The 18537-nt window shown below is 42.9% G+C and overlaps 1 protein-coding gene across 5 annotated transcripts in view; it reads right to left on the bottom strand.

Annotated features, from left to right (window-relative positions):
- Positions 1-18537, bottom strand: part of myo18ab (myosin XVIIIA b) — a 197988-nt gene that overhangs the window by 155293 nt on the left and 24158 nt on the right. For 3 of the 5 annotated variants that reach the window (XM_077610588.1, XM_077610591.1, XM_077610592.1), the window contains exons 3-6: positions 17205-17270; positions 16520-16607; positions 7687-7793; positions 1681-1857 (exon numbers count right to left, since the gene is read on the bottom strand). In XM_077610588.1, coding sequence (XP_077466714.1) covers positions 1681-1857; positions 7687-7793; positions 16520-16607; positions 17205-17270 — 438 coding nt within the window. The remainder of the gene's footprint in view (positions 1-1680; positions 1858-7686; positions 7794-16519; positions 16608-17204; positions 17271-18537) is intronic. The other 2 variants (XM_077610590.1, XM_077610593.1) reach the window with 1 other exon arrangement.

Raw genomic sequence — 18537 nt, 5'->3', positions numbered from 1 at the left:
CAGCATAAAACTGAATGAGGCGCTATGATCCGTGATCCAGCCTGTGTCTGTGTCTGTAGCCATTTCCGCAAGTGAAACTGAAACTTAACAGTAAGTGCGTTAACATGACACTTGAGAAATTCAGAGAACTGCCGTAATACAATACGATCGGAGAACGAGTGCACATGCGCCACAGACCCGCGCAACTGAAAGTTAAATGTTCAACCCAAGACTCATTCCAAGTGGAAACACATATTACAGAGCCCCAGAGATGTCTCTTTCAAAGCCTGCCGTGAAGAGAAAGGTCGGTGATGAGCACATACAGTTTCAAGAAAAGTGGGGAGTGCAATATTTCTTTGTTGAGCACAGGGGCACCCCGACGTGTCTCATTTGCACTGAAAAAGTTGCGGTGCACAAGGAATACAACTTGAAACGTCATTATACTACGAGTCTTGCTGAGGAGTACGAAAAATACCAGGGAAATGAGAGAGCCAACCAGGTTGCCAGTCTTAAAACACGTCTTCTGAGGCAACAGGATTTCTTCAAGAAGCCTACCAAAGACAGTAATGTAGCAGTCGAAGCTTGCTACGCCGTTTGTGAGTTGATTGCTTAAGCAGGAAAGCCATTCACAGAAGGTGAATTTATCAAAAAGTGCATATTACAGGCTGCACATTTTGTCTGTCCAGAAAAGAAAAGTCAGTTCAACCACATCAGCCTTTCTGCCAACACCGTGGCAGAGCGCATTTCTGATCTGTCAAGTGACATTTATGATCAACTGTGTGAGAAAGCACAATGTTTCAGTGTATATTCAGTGGCTCTTGATGAGACCACAGACACTGCCCAGCTCGCAGTATATGTCCGTGGTGTTGATGACAATTTTGAAGTGATGGAGGAGTTGCTCACAGTAATTCCAATGCATGGCCAGACCACCGCTAAGGAAATATTTCACCAGCTGTGTGATGCCATTGAGAATGCCGGTTTGCCATGGAAGAGCTTTGTTGGAATAACAACCGATGGAGCCCCATCAATGACAGGGAGGAAGAATGGACTGGTAGCACTTGTTCAAAAAAACTGGAAGAGGAGGTTGAGGAGGAGGCCATAGCTCTGCACGACATTATCCATCAGCAGGCCCTTTGCAGCAGATGCCTGAAGTTTGACAATGTGATGTCTGTCGTTGTGAAATGCATCAACCAAATCAGATCCAGGGGCTTAAAGCACAGAAGGTTCCGTGCTTTTTTTTTAGAGGAAATTGAGTCAGAATGTGGGGATGTGCTCTACTTCACTGAGGTTTATTTCATTATTTTTTGTTAAAAAATAAATATATTTGATAACGTTGGAATGTTTTATCAGCGCTTTTCTTGTGGAAATCCTGATGCGGCCCAGTCTCACCCAGACTCTGCCTCTAGCGGCCCCCAGGTAAATTGAGTTTGAGACCCCTGCCTTACAGTGTGAAAATTACATAAGTACAGTATGTATGGCACTATAATTCATTTTTGACATCCATTAGAGATTTTTGCACACAACCTCATCATAATACTGGGTGATAACCAATATTATAAAAACACTTCAGCCAATAAGAAGATGAACACAAAAAAGCCCAAATACTGTTTAATTACTACAGACAATCCAAAAAAACGTTTGGTGCTGGGAATCAAAAATTACCCACTAAAATGAGAGTACACGTTTTAAATTTCCACTTACTTTTTCTGAGTACATTGAGGCTGGACTGATGGGATTTATGACCACCATATTGGGTCCAGCGTATGAGTGGATGAGGTTTCCTCCATAGCGCTGCCTCAAGCAGTGCATCACACTGGATTCATTTAGATAAAGGAGTGAAGCCAGGTCCTCTGAACGATCAAATGATGGAGGGTTGGCCTGAAAGAAAAAAAGTAAATTTATCAAAGCAATGCCTTACTTTGCTAAATAGGAGCAGAGGAGAAATTAGCTAGTTACAATTACAGTGGTGCCTCATCTTACAAGACTCTACAGAAAAAATATTCAGATTATGAAACGCCTCAATGGGCAAATTTTGTCTCAGGATACGAAAAGGAATTCACATTACAAAACTTGGGCTCCAAAATTTTCTGGTGCACCGCTCTGGGAAAAATTTCGGTCTGCGCAAATCTCGCTCCTTTTGGAGACGGCTTCAACATGGGATATTTCGGCGAATATGAACCAATACACTTTTGCGAGTGTCTGGGTTTCTTATTAGAAGTTTCATCCTAATTGCCATCCATTTTGCACTTAACCTGAGCTGGCATATTGATAAGACTTACCAGTGCTGTGTACACTTACTTCCTTTAGGTTTAGAACAACCCCAGAAATCATAGGATTTGTTTCAAAACAAAAGACTGGTAGTTTAGTCAGGCTTACTAATACAAATGAAAACGAAAATGTTAAAGCGATAGAAGCTACCTATGCAATCGATTCCGAATCGATTGCCACACTGAGGTCGCACAAGACGAATCATTCGTCAGAACTTGTAACTCGGGTGATTCACAATGCACTCGTGATAATCTAATCTAAACAAGATGTGCCAAGGCCTTTTCGAGTGCTCGTGCCTTGTTGTTTTGATTTCTAGTGATGAGATTGTGAATGTGTTTTGCAAACTTAGCTGTCCCAATTGTTTTATCCATCCATCCCCCCCATCCGAGAGTTGAGACGTCCATGTAATCAGGGCCTCCGAATTTAATAAAAATTAACAAAATAAAAGTAAGGTCAGAATGACATTTGGGAATTGTGACAAGCAGTTCTCAGTGACCCTCCCACCTCCTTGCAAGTGAAAATTAAAAAGGGTACCTTCGCTCTTTATTTTTGCATGCTTGTATGGACCTCTAAGCGGCAAACCTGACATTTGGTAAGTACAATGGATTGTTTTCCCTTATTTTGCTTTAAAAAATAAAATAAAAGAGGACATTACAAGCTCATCTGTTCATGAAAATGGAAAGTATGAACACGCTGCGCGATCTTGTTGACAACAGTGCTTTATTTTTCAAGCTACAGCAGCACCGGGCAGCTTTGATGAAAGCGGCCCATTGGCATCCCTAAGCCGGCAACCAGCTTTGTCTACGAAGCAGCCCCGCCGTAAGATGGCGGCGCGCACTGACGCAGCGGCTTCAAGCTCTCCAGTTCGGTGTCGTTCGTTATCTTACAGTCACCAGGATTTACTCACTATCCGAAGGATATGCGATACATCCGATTTCTTAACACACTCTCCGGGATCTCCGTGGCTAGCCAGCCCACCAAAAGCACGTCGAAGGCGGCGAAGGGACAGGAAACAGAAGCGAGGATGCCGGGCGGGCCTTGCTGCTAAGCTGAAACAACAACCACACCGAGCTCCGCTTCCTAGTATCCTTTTGACCAACGCCCGATCCATCACCCACAAAATGGATGAGTTGGAACTTCGTATTGCTACCAACAGCTTTGTTAGAAACTGTAATATTATTATCATCTCAGAAACGTGGCTACACCCGCATATCCCCGACGCGGCGGTATCGCTAGCTAGCCGAACGCTTTTTCGAAACGACCGTTCTAAAGTATTAACAGGCAAAAGCAAGGGAGGAGGACTGTGCATGTATATACATAATGAATGGTGTTGTGACAGTAAAATTATTGACACTCACTGTTCCCCGGATTTAGAGTTATTAGCAATACGATGTAGGCCCTATTATCTACCAAGAGAGCTAAACGTCGTCATAGCAACGGCTATCTATATACCTCCGAATGCTAACGTTATCATGGCACTTAACCTCCTGCTAACGGCTGTTAACAAACAACAGCTTGACCACCCCGATGGAGTTTTTATTGTCGCTGGTGATTTCAACAAGGCGTGTTTAAAGACTGTTTTACCTAAGTTTATTCAATACGTAAATTGTAATACTAGAGGAGACAAAACTCTTGAGCATGTCTATTCTAACATCAAACATGCTTATGAAGCCACTTCCCTCCCTCACCTAGCTGGATCAGATCACCTCTGCCTATCTCTCACCCCCGCTTACACTCCACTCCGGAGGCAAACAACGCCACAAATAAAGACAATAAAAACTTGGCCCGACAACGCACTCTCAGCTGCAGGACTGTTTTTCCCGCACCAACTGGGAACTTTTTGTACACGACAACCTCCAGGACTACACGGACTCTGTACTTTCTTACATAAAAAACTGCATCGACAACGTCACTATAGATAAACGAATACGGGTTTTTCCTAACCAAAAACCCTGGATGACCAATGAGACACAGGCACTCATCAAATGCCGTAACTCCGCCTTTAGATCAGGGGACAAGATAAAATATAGCGCTGCCAGAGCTGAGCTGAAAAGAGGCATTAAAAAGGCCAAGGCAGCATATACCAAAAAATTTGAGGAGCACTTCACAGAAAATAACCCAAAGAAGATGTGGCAAGGAATACGACATATTACCAACTACAATAACAATAACAATAATATGTCTGTTAATGCAGATGCCTCACTAGCGGAGAATTTGAACCGTTTCTTTGCCCGCTTTGAGACTGACAAATCAGACCCAGTCTCAACACCCCCACCACCACCCTGCAGCAATACACTGACGTTCCGGGAACAGGAAGTGAGACTGGTAATGCGGTCTGTGAACACCAGGAAGGCTGCGGGCCCAGACGGAGTACCTGGGAAGGTGCTCAAAGCCTGTGCTGACCAGCTGGCTGGAGTCTTCACAAATATTTTCAATTGTTCCCTGCAACTATCCATCATTCCATCTTGTCTGAAATCTGCCACCATCATCCCTGTCCCCAAAAAGCCAACCATTGGCAGCATGAATGATTATAGGCCTGTTGCCCTCACGCCTGTGATCATGAAGTGCTTTGAAAAGTTGGTAGCCCGCCATATCAGGAATACAATCTCTCCCTCAATTGACCCTCACCAGTTTGCTTATAGAGCAAACAGGTCCACTGATGATGCTATTGCCATTGCTCTTCATACAGCACTGAGCCACCTGGAACACCCTGGGAACTACGTGAGGATGCTCTTCATTGACTATAGCTCAGCCTTCAATACCATAAAACCGGACATTCTGACTGACAAACTCTCCCACCTTGGACTATCCTCTTCAATCTGCTGCTGGATAAAGGACTTCTTGACCAACCGACCACAAACTGTTAGACTTGGTCCCCACCTCTCTTCCTCCATTACACTAAGCACTGGCTCCCCTCAAGGCTGTGTACTGAGTCCTCTTCTGTACTCCCTGTACACCTACGACTGTACACCCACCCACCAGTCTAACGCCATCATCAAATTCGCTGACGACACCACTGTGGTCGGACTCATCTCAGGAGGGGATGAGTCGGCTTACAGAGATGAGGTCAACAATTTGTCTTCGTGGTGCTCGGTGAACAATCTCACACTGAACACCACGAAAACTAAAGAAATAATCTTGGACTTTCGCAAACACGGCACAGATCTGGCCCCACTCCTCATAAATGGAGTATGTGTAGACAGGGTCCAGTCCTTTAAATTCCTGGGGGTCCACGTCACGGACAAGCTCTCATGGTCTACAAACACCACGGCAGTGGTGAAGAAGGCTCAGACACGACTCCATTTCCTCAGGGTACTTAGGAAGAACAACTTGGGCTCCAATCTTCTGAGAACCTTCTATAGAACCACTGTAGAGAGCATCCTGGCGTACGGCATCACAGTGTGGTACGCTGGAAGCACGGCGGCAGACAAAAAGGCCATGCAGAAAGTGATTAACACTGCCCAGAGGATTGTCGGCTGCTCTCTGCCCTCACTTGAAGACATTGCCAGCCCTCGTTACCTCAGCAGAGCCAAGAACATCATAGGGGACCCTTACCACCCTGGTCACAATCTGTTCCAGCTGCTGCCCTCTGGCAGACGCTATAGGTCCCACAAAGCTCGGACAAATAGGCTTAAGGACAGTTTTTTCCCCACATCCATCAGACATCTAAACTCGCGCTAACATAACACACATTCCCTTCTGCGGTATGTGAATAGATGTTTGGTTGGTGATCTGCCTCCTACTAGCTGACTTGAAGTAAGGTAAGTGGCAGACAGTGTGCGGTAATCGAGAGGTAAGCGACCTGTATCCACAACAGCGGAAAACATAGGGCGCCATGTTCCTGGGTGGCATCTCTGGGTGGTTGTGTTGGATTCGCAGGCCGCGGCGGGCGGCCTCTCGGGAGACACCTCGTGAAGGTTCCAACTGTTGTCTCCCTCCTCAGGAAGAACTTGCCCTATCGAAAGGAGACCGCACAGACCTGATTCGTTTCCGCAGTGGACACCACCCCCTGCTCCGCCGTTGGCTCCACCTTGTGGGGAAATCCAACTCGGATCGCTGCCGCCTGTGCGACGAGGAAACAGAGTCGTCTGAACACTTATGGCTCCGCTGCCCGGCCTTAATGACCGAACGCTACCATCGCGGCTTGGGCAACTCCCTGGATGAACTTATCCGTGTTCCAGTGGCAGCTCTAGCGCTGCTGAGGGTAATCCTCAGGCGCCTGAGGTGAAAAAAGAAGAAGAAGAAGGAGAAGAACAACAGCGGAATGACAAATTACAAGTCCGTAACTTACACTTATTTAGGTCTTTTGCCGATTAAACGTAGCTTATGGAGAAGCAACATCAATTTCGTCACACGCAGTTCTGCGTGTGATGACAAGTAGGCTTTTGTGTTGTGGTAATGACGACATGGCCTATGTCCGATTATTATTATTATTATTATTATTATTATTATTTAAGCCGCAATGTCGAGCTGAGCCTTTAGCAAATCAAGCAATGTCACTTTTTCAGTCACTGTCATCATGTGTCTTTTTTTTCCTAGGCTCATTGGATGCCCCGGGACACTTAGGAGGCTTTTTCAACAGGGATTCAAAATCTAAACAAAGCTGGAATAGGCTCGTCATCTTTCTCCACAGATGTGCGCGATGTGAAATTCACTCGCAACACAACAGGAAAGGGCGAAGTCATTCTTCTCGGCCTTTTATATTATTTGGTGCATCATTCCTGTTCTATGGTGAAATAACCCTTCTTCAGCGCTGAGTGCCACCCAATTCAGCGCCGAAGGAGCGGTGCCCTGACTTCTACCATTTTTTATCTCATCTTCGCGTACAAGTTTCAGCGTGTATTTTGACCTTCTATGTTTTTTTTTTACTTAATATAAATAACCGAGATGTACTAAAGCCACGAAGTGGTGAAAGATGACAGTAGCGTATATCTTGTGCAACAAGGAAAAAAAATCTCCGTTCATTCGCTCATTGATATAGCATATTATGTCAATTACAATGTGTATTTCGGTCAGGCCATTACTAATATAAGTTTTCTTGATGTTCTCCGAGCTTCGGGACGCTTGTAAAGGGCCTCTCATACTATGTGTTTGCCAAAACTAGTCCAACCGGTTCATTTTGGCCTTCCTACTTGTAATGAGAAAGGTTGTGATAATGATAATTAATAAATAAAATTATTGTACTAAAATTCTAGTATAATACTATTGAGCTTGAGACTTTTTTTCCTGTCGTGTAGCCATCGTCCAACTACCCCTCTGCCCCCCGCTTTTGTTCGGTCCTAGCACCTGTTTGAAAAATAGATTGGTACGGTATAAATTAGTGTAGGTATACATAAAATGCATGACAAAGACTATTCTAAATACCTATCAATCATGATTAAGCAGGAGAGAACTGTAGAGAGAAAAGAAGGGAAATTACTGTCCTCCTTGATGGCCCACCTTTTCGATATCGTCCTCATCCACATTAAGTATTGTTCCATCATGCTCGAGTTTGATTTTCAACTTGCCTTCAGCCAAAGAGCCAGGATCTGTCTTTGCCACTGTTGCTGTGTATAGATTAAAGAAAACAATAGTTAGACATCAGCCAGCATTCATCAATGCTGATTGCATGAATACTGAAGCTCTCCCCCGACATACCAAATGGGGGCAACAGGTTGCTGGATCATTCATTTGATTCAACCCCCCTCCCAAAATTGTGTCAAGGTAGTGTGACATTGCAGGGTTGGCAGTGTGTCATAAATTGAGCTGCATCGAGGCACCTCAACAAAAACGAGTTCATGGTTCACAAGTGAAGGGAGCTGGAAAATCAGCTTCGACAAGTTAAGAAGACACGCTGAGTTTCCGTGGTTGTAAAAGGAACGGCTTGAGACCGATAGATGTCCGATGGCAAACATAAAGACTGGCAGGAAACGTTGGGTGAGTTACGCGACGATTTGGGTTGTGGAAGCCCGGGCTGAAGTGTCGCCTTACAAGACGACCTTTTTCCTATCACAGTCGGAATCCCTTTTACGAAAGCCTACGGCGACAACTCCGACTAACAATGAGGTAGAACGATGCGTGTTGGACAGCCCAGTTGGCCAGACTCTTTATGTTGGATATAGAAAATGAGGACTTTGTAAATGTTGGAATGTTTTGACTTATAGACTTACCGTAATTACTCGAATATAACACGCAGGTTTTTGCTATATAATTAATTCCAATAGTTGGGGGTGCGTGTTATAATCAAGAACTAAAATAAATTACAAATTTTCGATCGAAAAAAGCATGGTCAAACTCACTTTGACGCACGGATTTTACGTCATCTCGTACAGCTGACGCACGGATTTTACGTCATCTCCTAAAGCCGACGCATGGATTTTACGTCATCTCGTAAACCCGATCGAAAATCGGAAAGCCGAGACCACCACTGCCCCCCTCTAGCCTCGTACTCGTCTCAGTTCACCCTCTCTCAGTTCAGTGTTATAATCAATAACTAAAATAAATTATAAATTTTCGATCGAAAAAAGCATTGTCAAACTCACTTTGACGCACGGATTTTACGTCATCTCGTACAGCTGACGCACGGATTTTACGTCATCTCCTAAAGCCGACGCATGGATTTTACGTCATCTCGTAAACCCGATCGAAAATCGGAAAGCCGAGACCAACACTGCCCCCCTCTAGCCTCGTACTCGTTTCAGTTCACCCTCTCTCAGTTCAGTGTTATAATCAATAACTAAAATAAATTATAAATTTTCGATCGAAAAAAAGCATTGTCAAACTCACTTTGACGCACGGATTTTACGTCATCTCGTACAGCCGACGCACGGATTTTACGTCATCTCGTAAAGCCAATCGGATGATGTGTTGTGGGAGGAAGAGGAAGTTGACGCATACCGGCTGTAGCCAATCCATTGATTCCTTTCGTTTCCTGTATTTAAGTAGCAACGCGTCATCACACGTCGCCGGATCGTTCACTATCGTTGACTATCATTGACTGTTGTTAGCGGTTGCTAGCGGTCGCTAGCTGTCGTTATTCTGTTGCCTCTGTCCGTATGCGCGCCGCATGCGGCCACGTTTGTTTCCACGCCTTGGTTGATTCATTAAAGGACTCCGTATCACGCTGAATGCCTCGTCCTCTCCTGCTTCCTGTATTTGGGTCTACCTACATCCACGGTCGCGTCGCACAACGCGGCGCGACCGTAACAGATGCCCTCGATCGCGCTGCGACGACCCAGCGACGCGGCGCGATCATAACAAGAGGACAGACAAAGAGAGAGAGGAACTCTTCATTTGAAGGATTCTAATGAATAAATTTGTTTGAACAAAACAATCGTGAAACGAAGAAAAAAAGGTAAGATTTCTGATTTTCGTCAGCGGGAAATTTTAGGTGCGCACTATATTCGAGTACTGCGTTTTTCCTGATTTTTTTGGCCCAAAATGACCTGCGTGTTATTTTCGAGTGCGCGTTATATTCGAGTAATTACGGTATATTAACGTGAGTAAATATTATGAGAAAAAGCACAATTAAACTAAGTTTTACCCCTTCTGCTTTTTTAAAACATTCGCTAGCATGCAGGCTAGTGTATGTTTCATGCTAGCATTTACATTTGTTGTGCTCATTGAGCCAAAGCACCGTGTGTATTTTCATTGCATGAAACAAGTGTTGGAATTATGGCAAACATGGGCAAACTACGGCCTTTTAATCTGGCCCGCAGACGTTGTCCAAATTATTATATTTTTTTTTCTTCTTCCAAGATGGCGCCGTCACGCGGAAGCCAGTGGCAGTAGCTCTGTCCACTCTTATTTGTTTTTCGTGTTTTACAGCCCATCTTTTTTTAATTACATTTTAATATTTCTTAATACATTCCTTTTTACTTTATACTTTTTACTTTAATGTTTTTACAACTTTCTTTGTTCTGTTAGCCTGGCTTCTTTCTGTCACTTCTTTTTTGGAACCATCAGCCATGCCTACGCTGTCACACACATGGGACTAGCTGTTAAAATACGCAGCAGAAGGAGCAACACCTCAATCCCGCTGGAAATTCGGAGCTGGACAAAAGTGCCGGGAGAAGAGGCAACGCTTCTGACCAACCATTCCATCATGGGATAAGATGGAAGAGCTGTCGGCGCTTACCGGCAACGGAGTCGAGGAGTTCTGCCCTGCTGCTGTCTTCAGCTCCAGACTACTGAGGAACTGTGCGGAAAAGCTTGGAAGAGTGACTCTGCATATTCTCTACCTCGGTCACAGTCTGCAGAAGTTCCCCATCTTGTGGAAGACTTCCTGTGTGTGGTTCCAGTTTTTTGTCCAACTTTAAAAACGTCTTTTTGAGTCTGTATCCGTTTTCGCCACCGCAAACAAGATGGCGCCGTTCAAGTGGCAGCCGGCGGCGGTAGCTCCGTCCACTCTTGCTCGTTTTGAGTTTTTGCTGCTTTTCTGTCTTAATGATCTGATTTGGTGATTGTTAATGATCCCATTTACTTTGATTTGCTTTGTACTTTGTGCTTTTGCTTTGTTGTTCTGTCTAATCACCCTCTGCTACTGTCACAATGAAATTTCCCAAATACGGGATGAATAAAGTTATCCAATCCAATACCCTAATTTCCCCGATAGATGGCGCACTAGCCTAGTAAAAGTATGTAAATGTGTGTGGGAGCTACTTGAGAGTACAGACGCTCCCCTACTGACGAACGCAATTGGTTCCGAGCGATTGTTCATAAGTTGAATTTGTTTGTAAGTTGATTCAGTGCTATATTTTGTATTATAATTTATGTTTAAGGCCGATATAAGTATATTGAAGGTTTTAATAAGTGCATTTGTATGTTAAAGGCTTGTATAAGTAACACGCATTGGTTTGTACTGAAAAAAAAACATTTAATAAAATGGAGAGAATATGTACAGTACTGTAGAGAGAGAGAGATTTATGTATTAGAAACTGGCCAAAAGAAGCGACCTAATGACGATTGCACAGTTTTCTTCTTTTTTTCATCATAAATGATGCGGTAGCACTGTATGGCATCATTCAATTGATTTGCAAACTTTGTGCAACGTTCAATATTTGGGTCCTGCTGCTCGATCTTTCTGTTTATAAATGGTACTGACGCTCGAACGATTCAATGCCCGTGAAACGCTCACCACTCTCATGCTCATCAAGCTTCGTTATTATTGCCACTCGTTTCAAATGAAATGGCTTGCCTCTTCCTTGCAACTCCCTCAATAGAAGCCTTTAGCTTTTTACCAACCATATTCAATATTGGATGCATGAGATATTTAATGATACAAATGAAAAAGGTTCTTTGCACACTGGAGATACATTCACGCACTTCCGCATTGCAACGAAGAAGAAGGTAGATGCTGGGTGAGCTGAGCTCTCACAGCGCCAGGCGTCGGTATTAGCGGCGGAAAGAAGTACTACTCCGAAAAAGGCGCGAAATACAAAATTGGACTTGCGAACATTTTTGGACTTAAACGCAATTTGCAGACATGTTCGTATGTACCGTTGTTCGTAAGTTGAATGTTCGTAAGTAGGGGAGCGTCTGTACTGACATTTCTGAACATTTAAGTTTTACTGTGGACATCCTGACACACATGAACGAGCTGAATGTGAAGCTACAAGAGAAAAAACAGTTTGCATGAAATGCAAGCAAACCTTCCGGTCTCTGAGTTTTAGGCTTCATTAAGTGCAGCCAAATCTCCAAACATCCAGATGGCACAGAGGAGTCTGGTGTTATTTAGCTATACATATGTGTGAACAGACCTTTAGTCTGATGAAAACCAAGAAAGCACCCCATAAATCCCACATGAGTGATGAGTATGTTCATACTTTAGTCCTTTTTTCTGTTTATGTTTCATATGTACCGTTAACGGATGCAGTTTTTTTATATGTATCGTATCTTGTGCTGACCCGGCCCGCCTGTCAAATTTTTAAAGTCAATGTGGCCCCCGGGCCAAAAGGTTTGCCCACCCCTGAATTATGGTCAAAAAGAGCACTTGCAAATGATGAAATAGCAACCTCTGAGTAATAATGCTTTATGTAGACGGGTTATCTAAGAATCAATGGAATGGGAAAAACTCGAACGAAATACAATATATATTGACTGCTTGTTACGGCTGTCAGCCTGGGTACAGACTATAGTAGGGTGTGTTGTTTTGTGTGTGGTTTATTTGACTTCTGCAGGTACATGGAGCTGTGGCTCCACACCTGTGGCAAAGCCTTGCCCAGGCCAACACAGCTGTGACTACTTACCAATCATCCCTCCTCCAATCAAGATCCACTTCCTGTCCTTATTTAAACCCTCTTATTTTTCAGTTCACCCCTCGACTCCCTGGACTCCCTTGACTGCCTGTGATTGTAGATGCTGAGGCAGTGGAGTCCTTACTTTCTTGAGATAGCACTTATTGTCTAGAGTTAAGTAAGTTTTGTTTGCCCCAGCTTCACCTGGTGTTGTAAGTACGCTACTCATTGTTATATTGAGTATTAATGTTGATAAAGTTAATTGTTTTGTGCTGCATAGGGGGACTTGAGATGAGTTTAGACACCCCGGGGTATACATATAGTTTGTTGCATTTATACATGTAGTTTATTCCCCTGTCTAGACTTTTATTACATCAGTTCTGACAGTGGCACCCTTAGGCCTTATTTCCTGTATTTTGTGGGTGTTCATTCGAACACATGTTTTTTTTAACCGTTTTTATTTGAGGGTGCCACTTTAGTATCTTTTGCTTCCCCTATGTTATCCCGTAGTCCAGGTTTTGGTGGACTTTGTTGTTAATAAATTATCATTGAAGGCTACTTGCAGTGTGCGTCTGGCTCGTCATTGACTTAATCTTTCTGCTGTGGTAGTTGCGACTCCATGGTATATCTTAACATCAGGGGGAGTCGTAACACTGCTACTAAAAAACTATAGAGGCAAAACTATTGCCACCTCAATTCTATGTACAAACAGCTAAACTGATAGCGTTAACGGAGGTGTATAACTTAATGCAAATAATGGAGGTGGATTTTTTTTACAAACGGTTGATATACTTGTGTGGGGGTGCGTGTGTGTTTTCAATGTGTCAGTTTTTCCATTATTGCATTATTGGCAAACAAAGAGTTGATCACAGCCACTTGCATGGCAGTCGCTCATGCTGACTGACTAGGGCGACAAATGGCTGCGATTGGATTTCCAAAACAAATGTCTATTTGTATATGTGTGGCGCGCATATCTAATACATTACCCATTTCCTTCGGGAATGATTATTCCTGATAGGACAGCAAAAGGGGGCGGTCTCTACCTGTGATGAATATTTGCAGGCCACTGATATATGGGTAAACGACCCAAATGGAAAGACTAGTGGTTCGAAGATCTACTAATGAAAGCCGGGAAGATCCCGACCTCCCAGAGTGTGGAGTATTCATGGTGTCGTCGAGAATTTGTGGGTTTTCTCCGGGTACTCCAGTTTTCTCCCACAAACCAAAATTATGGATGCTTGACTGGTTGAACACTCAAAATTCCCCTGATGAGTGTGAGCGTGAATGGTTGTCCATCTTGTGTTTTTGATTGGCTGGCCACCAAGATATAATCAATCGGTCAGATATCAAGGTGGAAAAGATTTGGAAATTCGGAATCGATTTATGAAATTGCCAATAAGCCCTTTTCAGGGATGGCAGCGACAAATTATGGGGAAAAAATATTTCGTCAAATGACATTTTTTGATGAGAATGCAGCAGCAGTACTCCAAATGTGAAACTTGATGTGGAGGAACAAATAACCTGCTCTGCGAAATGAGGAATTTGGAAGTACTGAGGAAAAAAAAGAAAAAAAATTGTACATCAGCTTACTTAGGTGAGCTGCCATATTGAGTCATGGGAAGTCCCATGTCTCGACAGGGCCTTGGTACGGTGCCACAACATAACTTATGGGTTTAAGTTGTTTGCGGAAATTTTTGCAGAGCATGCTTAACCCATTCGATTCTCCTTGCAATAAAAACCCAAACGATTGTCTTGTCTCTTTATTTGTGCGTGCATTTGGGAATGCCTATTGGTGAACCTATCAGACATCAAAATAAATTTAGTTTAACGTTTACATACCTGTCAACCTCTGCCGATAACTGCCCTTATAAATGATTATTGATTCCCCTTACAAACCCCCAAAAAACCTTACAAACACCGTACGAGTCGTACGGTGTTTGTAAGGTTTTGTGGGGGGGTTGTAAGGGGAATCGATAATCATTTATAAGGGCAGTTATCGGCAGAGGTTGACAGGTATGCGTTTATCTTTTGTCTATTTTGAAATAAATGACCGTATCGTACGCATTGTCTTGTGTTATGGCATTTCGTCTTTGTCACACCTTGTCGTTTCGTGCATGTTGTCTTTTTATGCCCATTCAGTCATTTTTTTTGTCCGACAAATGCGGCTTACATGAGAGTAAATTCTGTAATTCAAAAAATGCAACCTGCACCGTCGGTGTTCGTAGATATCTTTACACGAGGGAGATGCGGCGAGAAAGACAGAGCGATACTGTTCTCATAAGCAGCCTCTCGCATACTCGGCCACTTGGCGCCCGCATCGGGAACTGCCTCGTATGCTCGTATCTCAAGTGTCCCGTATCTCAAGGCAAAATTTTGTTCTGAATTTTCCTCGTGTCTCAAATTTCTCGTAGGTTGGGACACTTGTATGTCAAGGTATTACTGTACTTATTTGTCAGTCACAGGGTTTCGTACAAGTTTTAATTTTATTACATTTCAGAATCCAGTTTGAAATGCAGAATTGTCTCATATTGATTGCCATTCCTTCATTGGGCAACAATGGTTCAAAAGGTTTCCAGACCATGGCCACTCATATTTAATAGAATAGGACATTGACTAAAATGAACAACAGATGCCGCCTGTGTCATTTGCCAGCATGTACATATTATAGTACTTGCGTTCAAGTCAAGAAGTTTTCCCTTATCTCACTTGTTTTCACACAAAGTAATTCTACTGTGCCAGCCTGGTGTGCAAGTGATAAGTGCATCGGCCTCACAGTCCAGGTTGGTCCTCACTTTGTGGAGTTTGCATGCTCTTCTCTGGCTTGCATAAGTTTTGTCCACGTATTCCGGTGTCCTCCTACATCCCAAAAACTTGGAGGGTAGTCTGGTTGACTGACACTCCACCGGTTCGGGGTGTCCTCCCACCTGGTGCCCATATTCGGCTGGGATGGGCTCCAGCACCCACGCGACCCTTGTGAGGGTAAGCAAAAATGAATGAATGTAATTCCAAAATAAACAATGCGATGCATCACTGGACTGTGGAGAGTTGTGTAATGATTGCATTTGGGTGTATGGGAATTTCAGATATAAAGTGAGAGCTTTTAAAGGTTTCCCCATGTGAACTTGATCAGTAAAAATGACCATCACTACTACAAGTTTGTGAAATTCACACTTTGCGACATTCCATTTCAATTGCTGAGGCAGACCAGCTAACCAGGCTCATTCATCAGCACCCCATACTGATCCTACATCGTTCTATTTTAATGGGCCGGTATTTCAAAGTTCTGATATGTTACAAGGCACAAGAAATGTCAAACCTGAGCGCAGAAACGTAATTATTGAAATGTCTATTGCAAGGGTGCCCATTACGTAGATCGCGATCTAGCTCGCCAAGGAATTTTTGGTAGACTAACATTTTAATCCTTCCCTTCTGTCGATTTCCTTAGCCAGGCTCCTATGAATTTGGCATGTCTGCAGTAAGCTTTAGCGTGAATTGGGACTGGATTTTCACCCCCGTTTCCTGTCGCTCCCATACATGTTGATAGAGTCTAATGCGAGGTATTTCATTAAATAGTTGCTGAGCTTTGTCAGTGGCCTGTAAAAAAGATAGATTGTGAAAGGCTAACTACTTGAAAAGTACATCCTGGAGCAAAAAAGTTTGAACACCCCTGGTCTATGATTTACTAATGTGTTCTTTGCAACACTCATGGTTTTGCAGATTTCACTTTCTGCGGTGTCATATTCGAGAGTAAACTGCCAAAAATGACGGATGATGCTGTGTCTTGTATTTGATATAATACGTGACTGGCTTTACATGAAAAAGACAAATTCTAAATTTAGTTATTTATTTTTTAACACTGTCAATAAAATAATTCTAAAACCCTGATTAACTAAATAGTTTTGGAGAAAAAAATATGGGCAAAAAGTGTAATGAACAGAATTGGCCTTCAGTGTGGATATAGCCTAATCTGAAGGGCTATGTGTGGATATAGCCTAATCTGAAGGGCTGTGTGTGTAAATGCATGTTTGTGTAGTGTATGTCAGGCATTATTAACCCACCAAGGGAGAAGCCCTCCTTATGGACCAACCAGACTTTCTCAGAGCCGTACCAAGTCTGCTCTGCTGCTATCTGCTCCTCTGTCTTTACCTAAATGACCAAAAGACAAACTGTGAACAAATAAGAATGAAGGAAACCAGACCACCGCGTCACTCTAATGTCTTTGTGTAACACTTAGGTATTTAACAGTTTAACATCAGCTCTTATTAAAGATGACATGCAGTGGATAAACAAACAAATGAACTAAGTCATGTAGTTTGAAAACCCATCAGACACAACTCAATAAACTTAATAAAATGATTTGAATCAGAAACAATATCTTAAAGGAGACATACTGTACAACCCATTTTTATGGTTGAAAATAATTCCAATATATCTTAAAATGTTATACTACCAAATTATATGCACTGCTTCAAAATGATTTAAAAAATAACCAACAGAAAATGAAAGTTTCCTAGCTGTTTAATTTAACATTAATGAGTGTATTTGTATATAGAACAAGCAATTGAACAGTGTATTTTTCATATGTCCCCTTTGAACGAGACATGCTTATGGCAAAATGTGACAAGGAAGAAACTAGGCTCAGCAGGCAAAGGGTTGATTAAAACACAACACTGCACAGTAAATGGTGCTTGTGGGACAGGTTTTGAGATAAACAGTAATAGGGGTGAATAGTCCATGTCAGACCTGGGACTGCTTAGAAGCAGCATGAGATTCTTGAAGGAGGGCAATAGGGTCCTCTTCAACTGATTCCTTTTGGCCAGCAAGATGTCAAAGTTTACATATGAGTTAAGAATTCAGAAATAATTTCAGCATGTATTACAGTATAGAAAATAAAGTAACTTCTGTAGACTGACATGACCCACTGTTGTGTGTGTATGTATGTATGTATATATATATATATATATATATATATATATACACACATATATACACATATATACACATATATATATACACATATATACACACATATATATATATATACACATACATACATACATTTAATCTAACCTTACACTAAACTTAATTCAAAACCGGACTTTAAATTCAGCTATAACCATTTAGACTTATTAAACATCCACGACCCACATCAGTTTTCATATCGGCCAAACAGATCCGCCGAAGATGCAATAACCACCGCCCTGCACACTGCACTGAGCGACCTTGAGAAAAGAGGGAACTATGTCAGAATGCTTTTCATCGACTACAGCTCAGCCTTTAACACCATAAGACTGGACATTCTTATCCCCAAGTTGGCTAACCTGGGACTCCCACCTTCCACATGCTCATGGATTGAGGACTTTTTGATCAATCGACCCCAGCATGTGAAGCTGGGTCACCACCTCCCATCTGCCCGAATACTCAGCACCGGCTCACCCCAAGGCTGTGTACTGAGCCCACTACTCTACTCGCTCTACACACAGAACTGAAGACCCACGCACCCTGAGAACATCATTGTGAAATTTCTGTACGATACAACGGTGGTGGGGAGGATCACAGGGTAGAATGAGATGGCCTACGGAGATGAGGTCCTTAGACTCAGCGAGTGGTGCGCTCTCAACAACTTGGCGCTGAACAACTTGGCGCTGAACAACTCCAAAACCAAAGAATTCAACCTGGACTTCCGACTGAACAAGGCTGCTCCGTTGTCCCTGTACATTAACGGTGAATGTGTGGAGCAAGTAGAGACTTTCAAATTCAAAAGAGTCCACATCTCTGCTGACCTCACTTGGACTACTTGTTTAGTTACCGTATTTGCTCGCATATAAACCGCACCCTTAAAATTTCCCTAAAATTGTTGAATTTTGCCATTTCCCACGTATGGGCCACCCCCTGATTCACAATTTTCCCCTCCATATTCATGACTTTAATAGGGAGTACAAATGTGTTAATTTGAAGGGAAAATCTTAAGAAAATCATTGCACGTGGTATTTCTGAGCTACAGTAATATCTTGAGATACGAGCTTAATGCGTTCCGGGACCGAGCTCGTATGTCAATTTACTCGTATCTCAACTC

The sequence above is a fragment of the Stigmatopora argus genome, chromosome 10, assembly GCF_051989625.1.
Source record: "Stigmatopora argus isolate UIUO_Sarg chromosome 10, RoL_Sarg_1.0, whole genome shotgun sequence".
Lineage (NCBI taxonomy): Eukaryota > Metazoa > Chordata > Actinopteri > Syngnathiformes > Syngnathidae > Stigmatopora > Stigmatopora argus.
The sequence above is the reverse complement of the archived record's forward strand: the minus strand, read 5'-3'. Positions and strand labels throughout refer to the sequence as shown.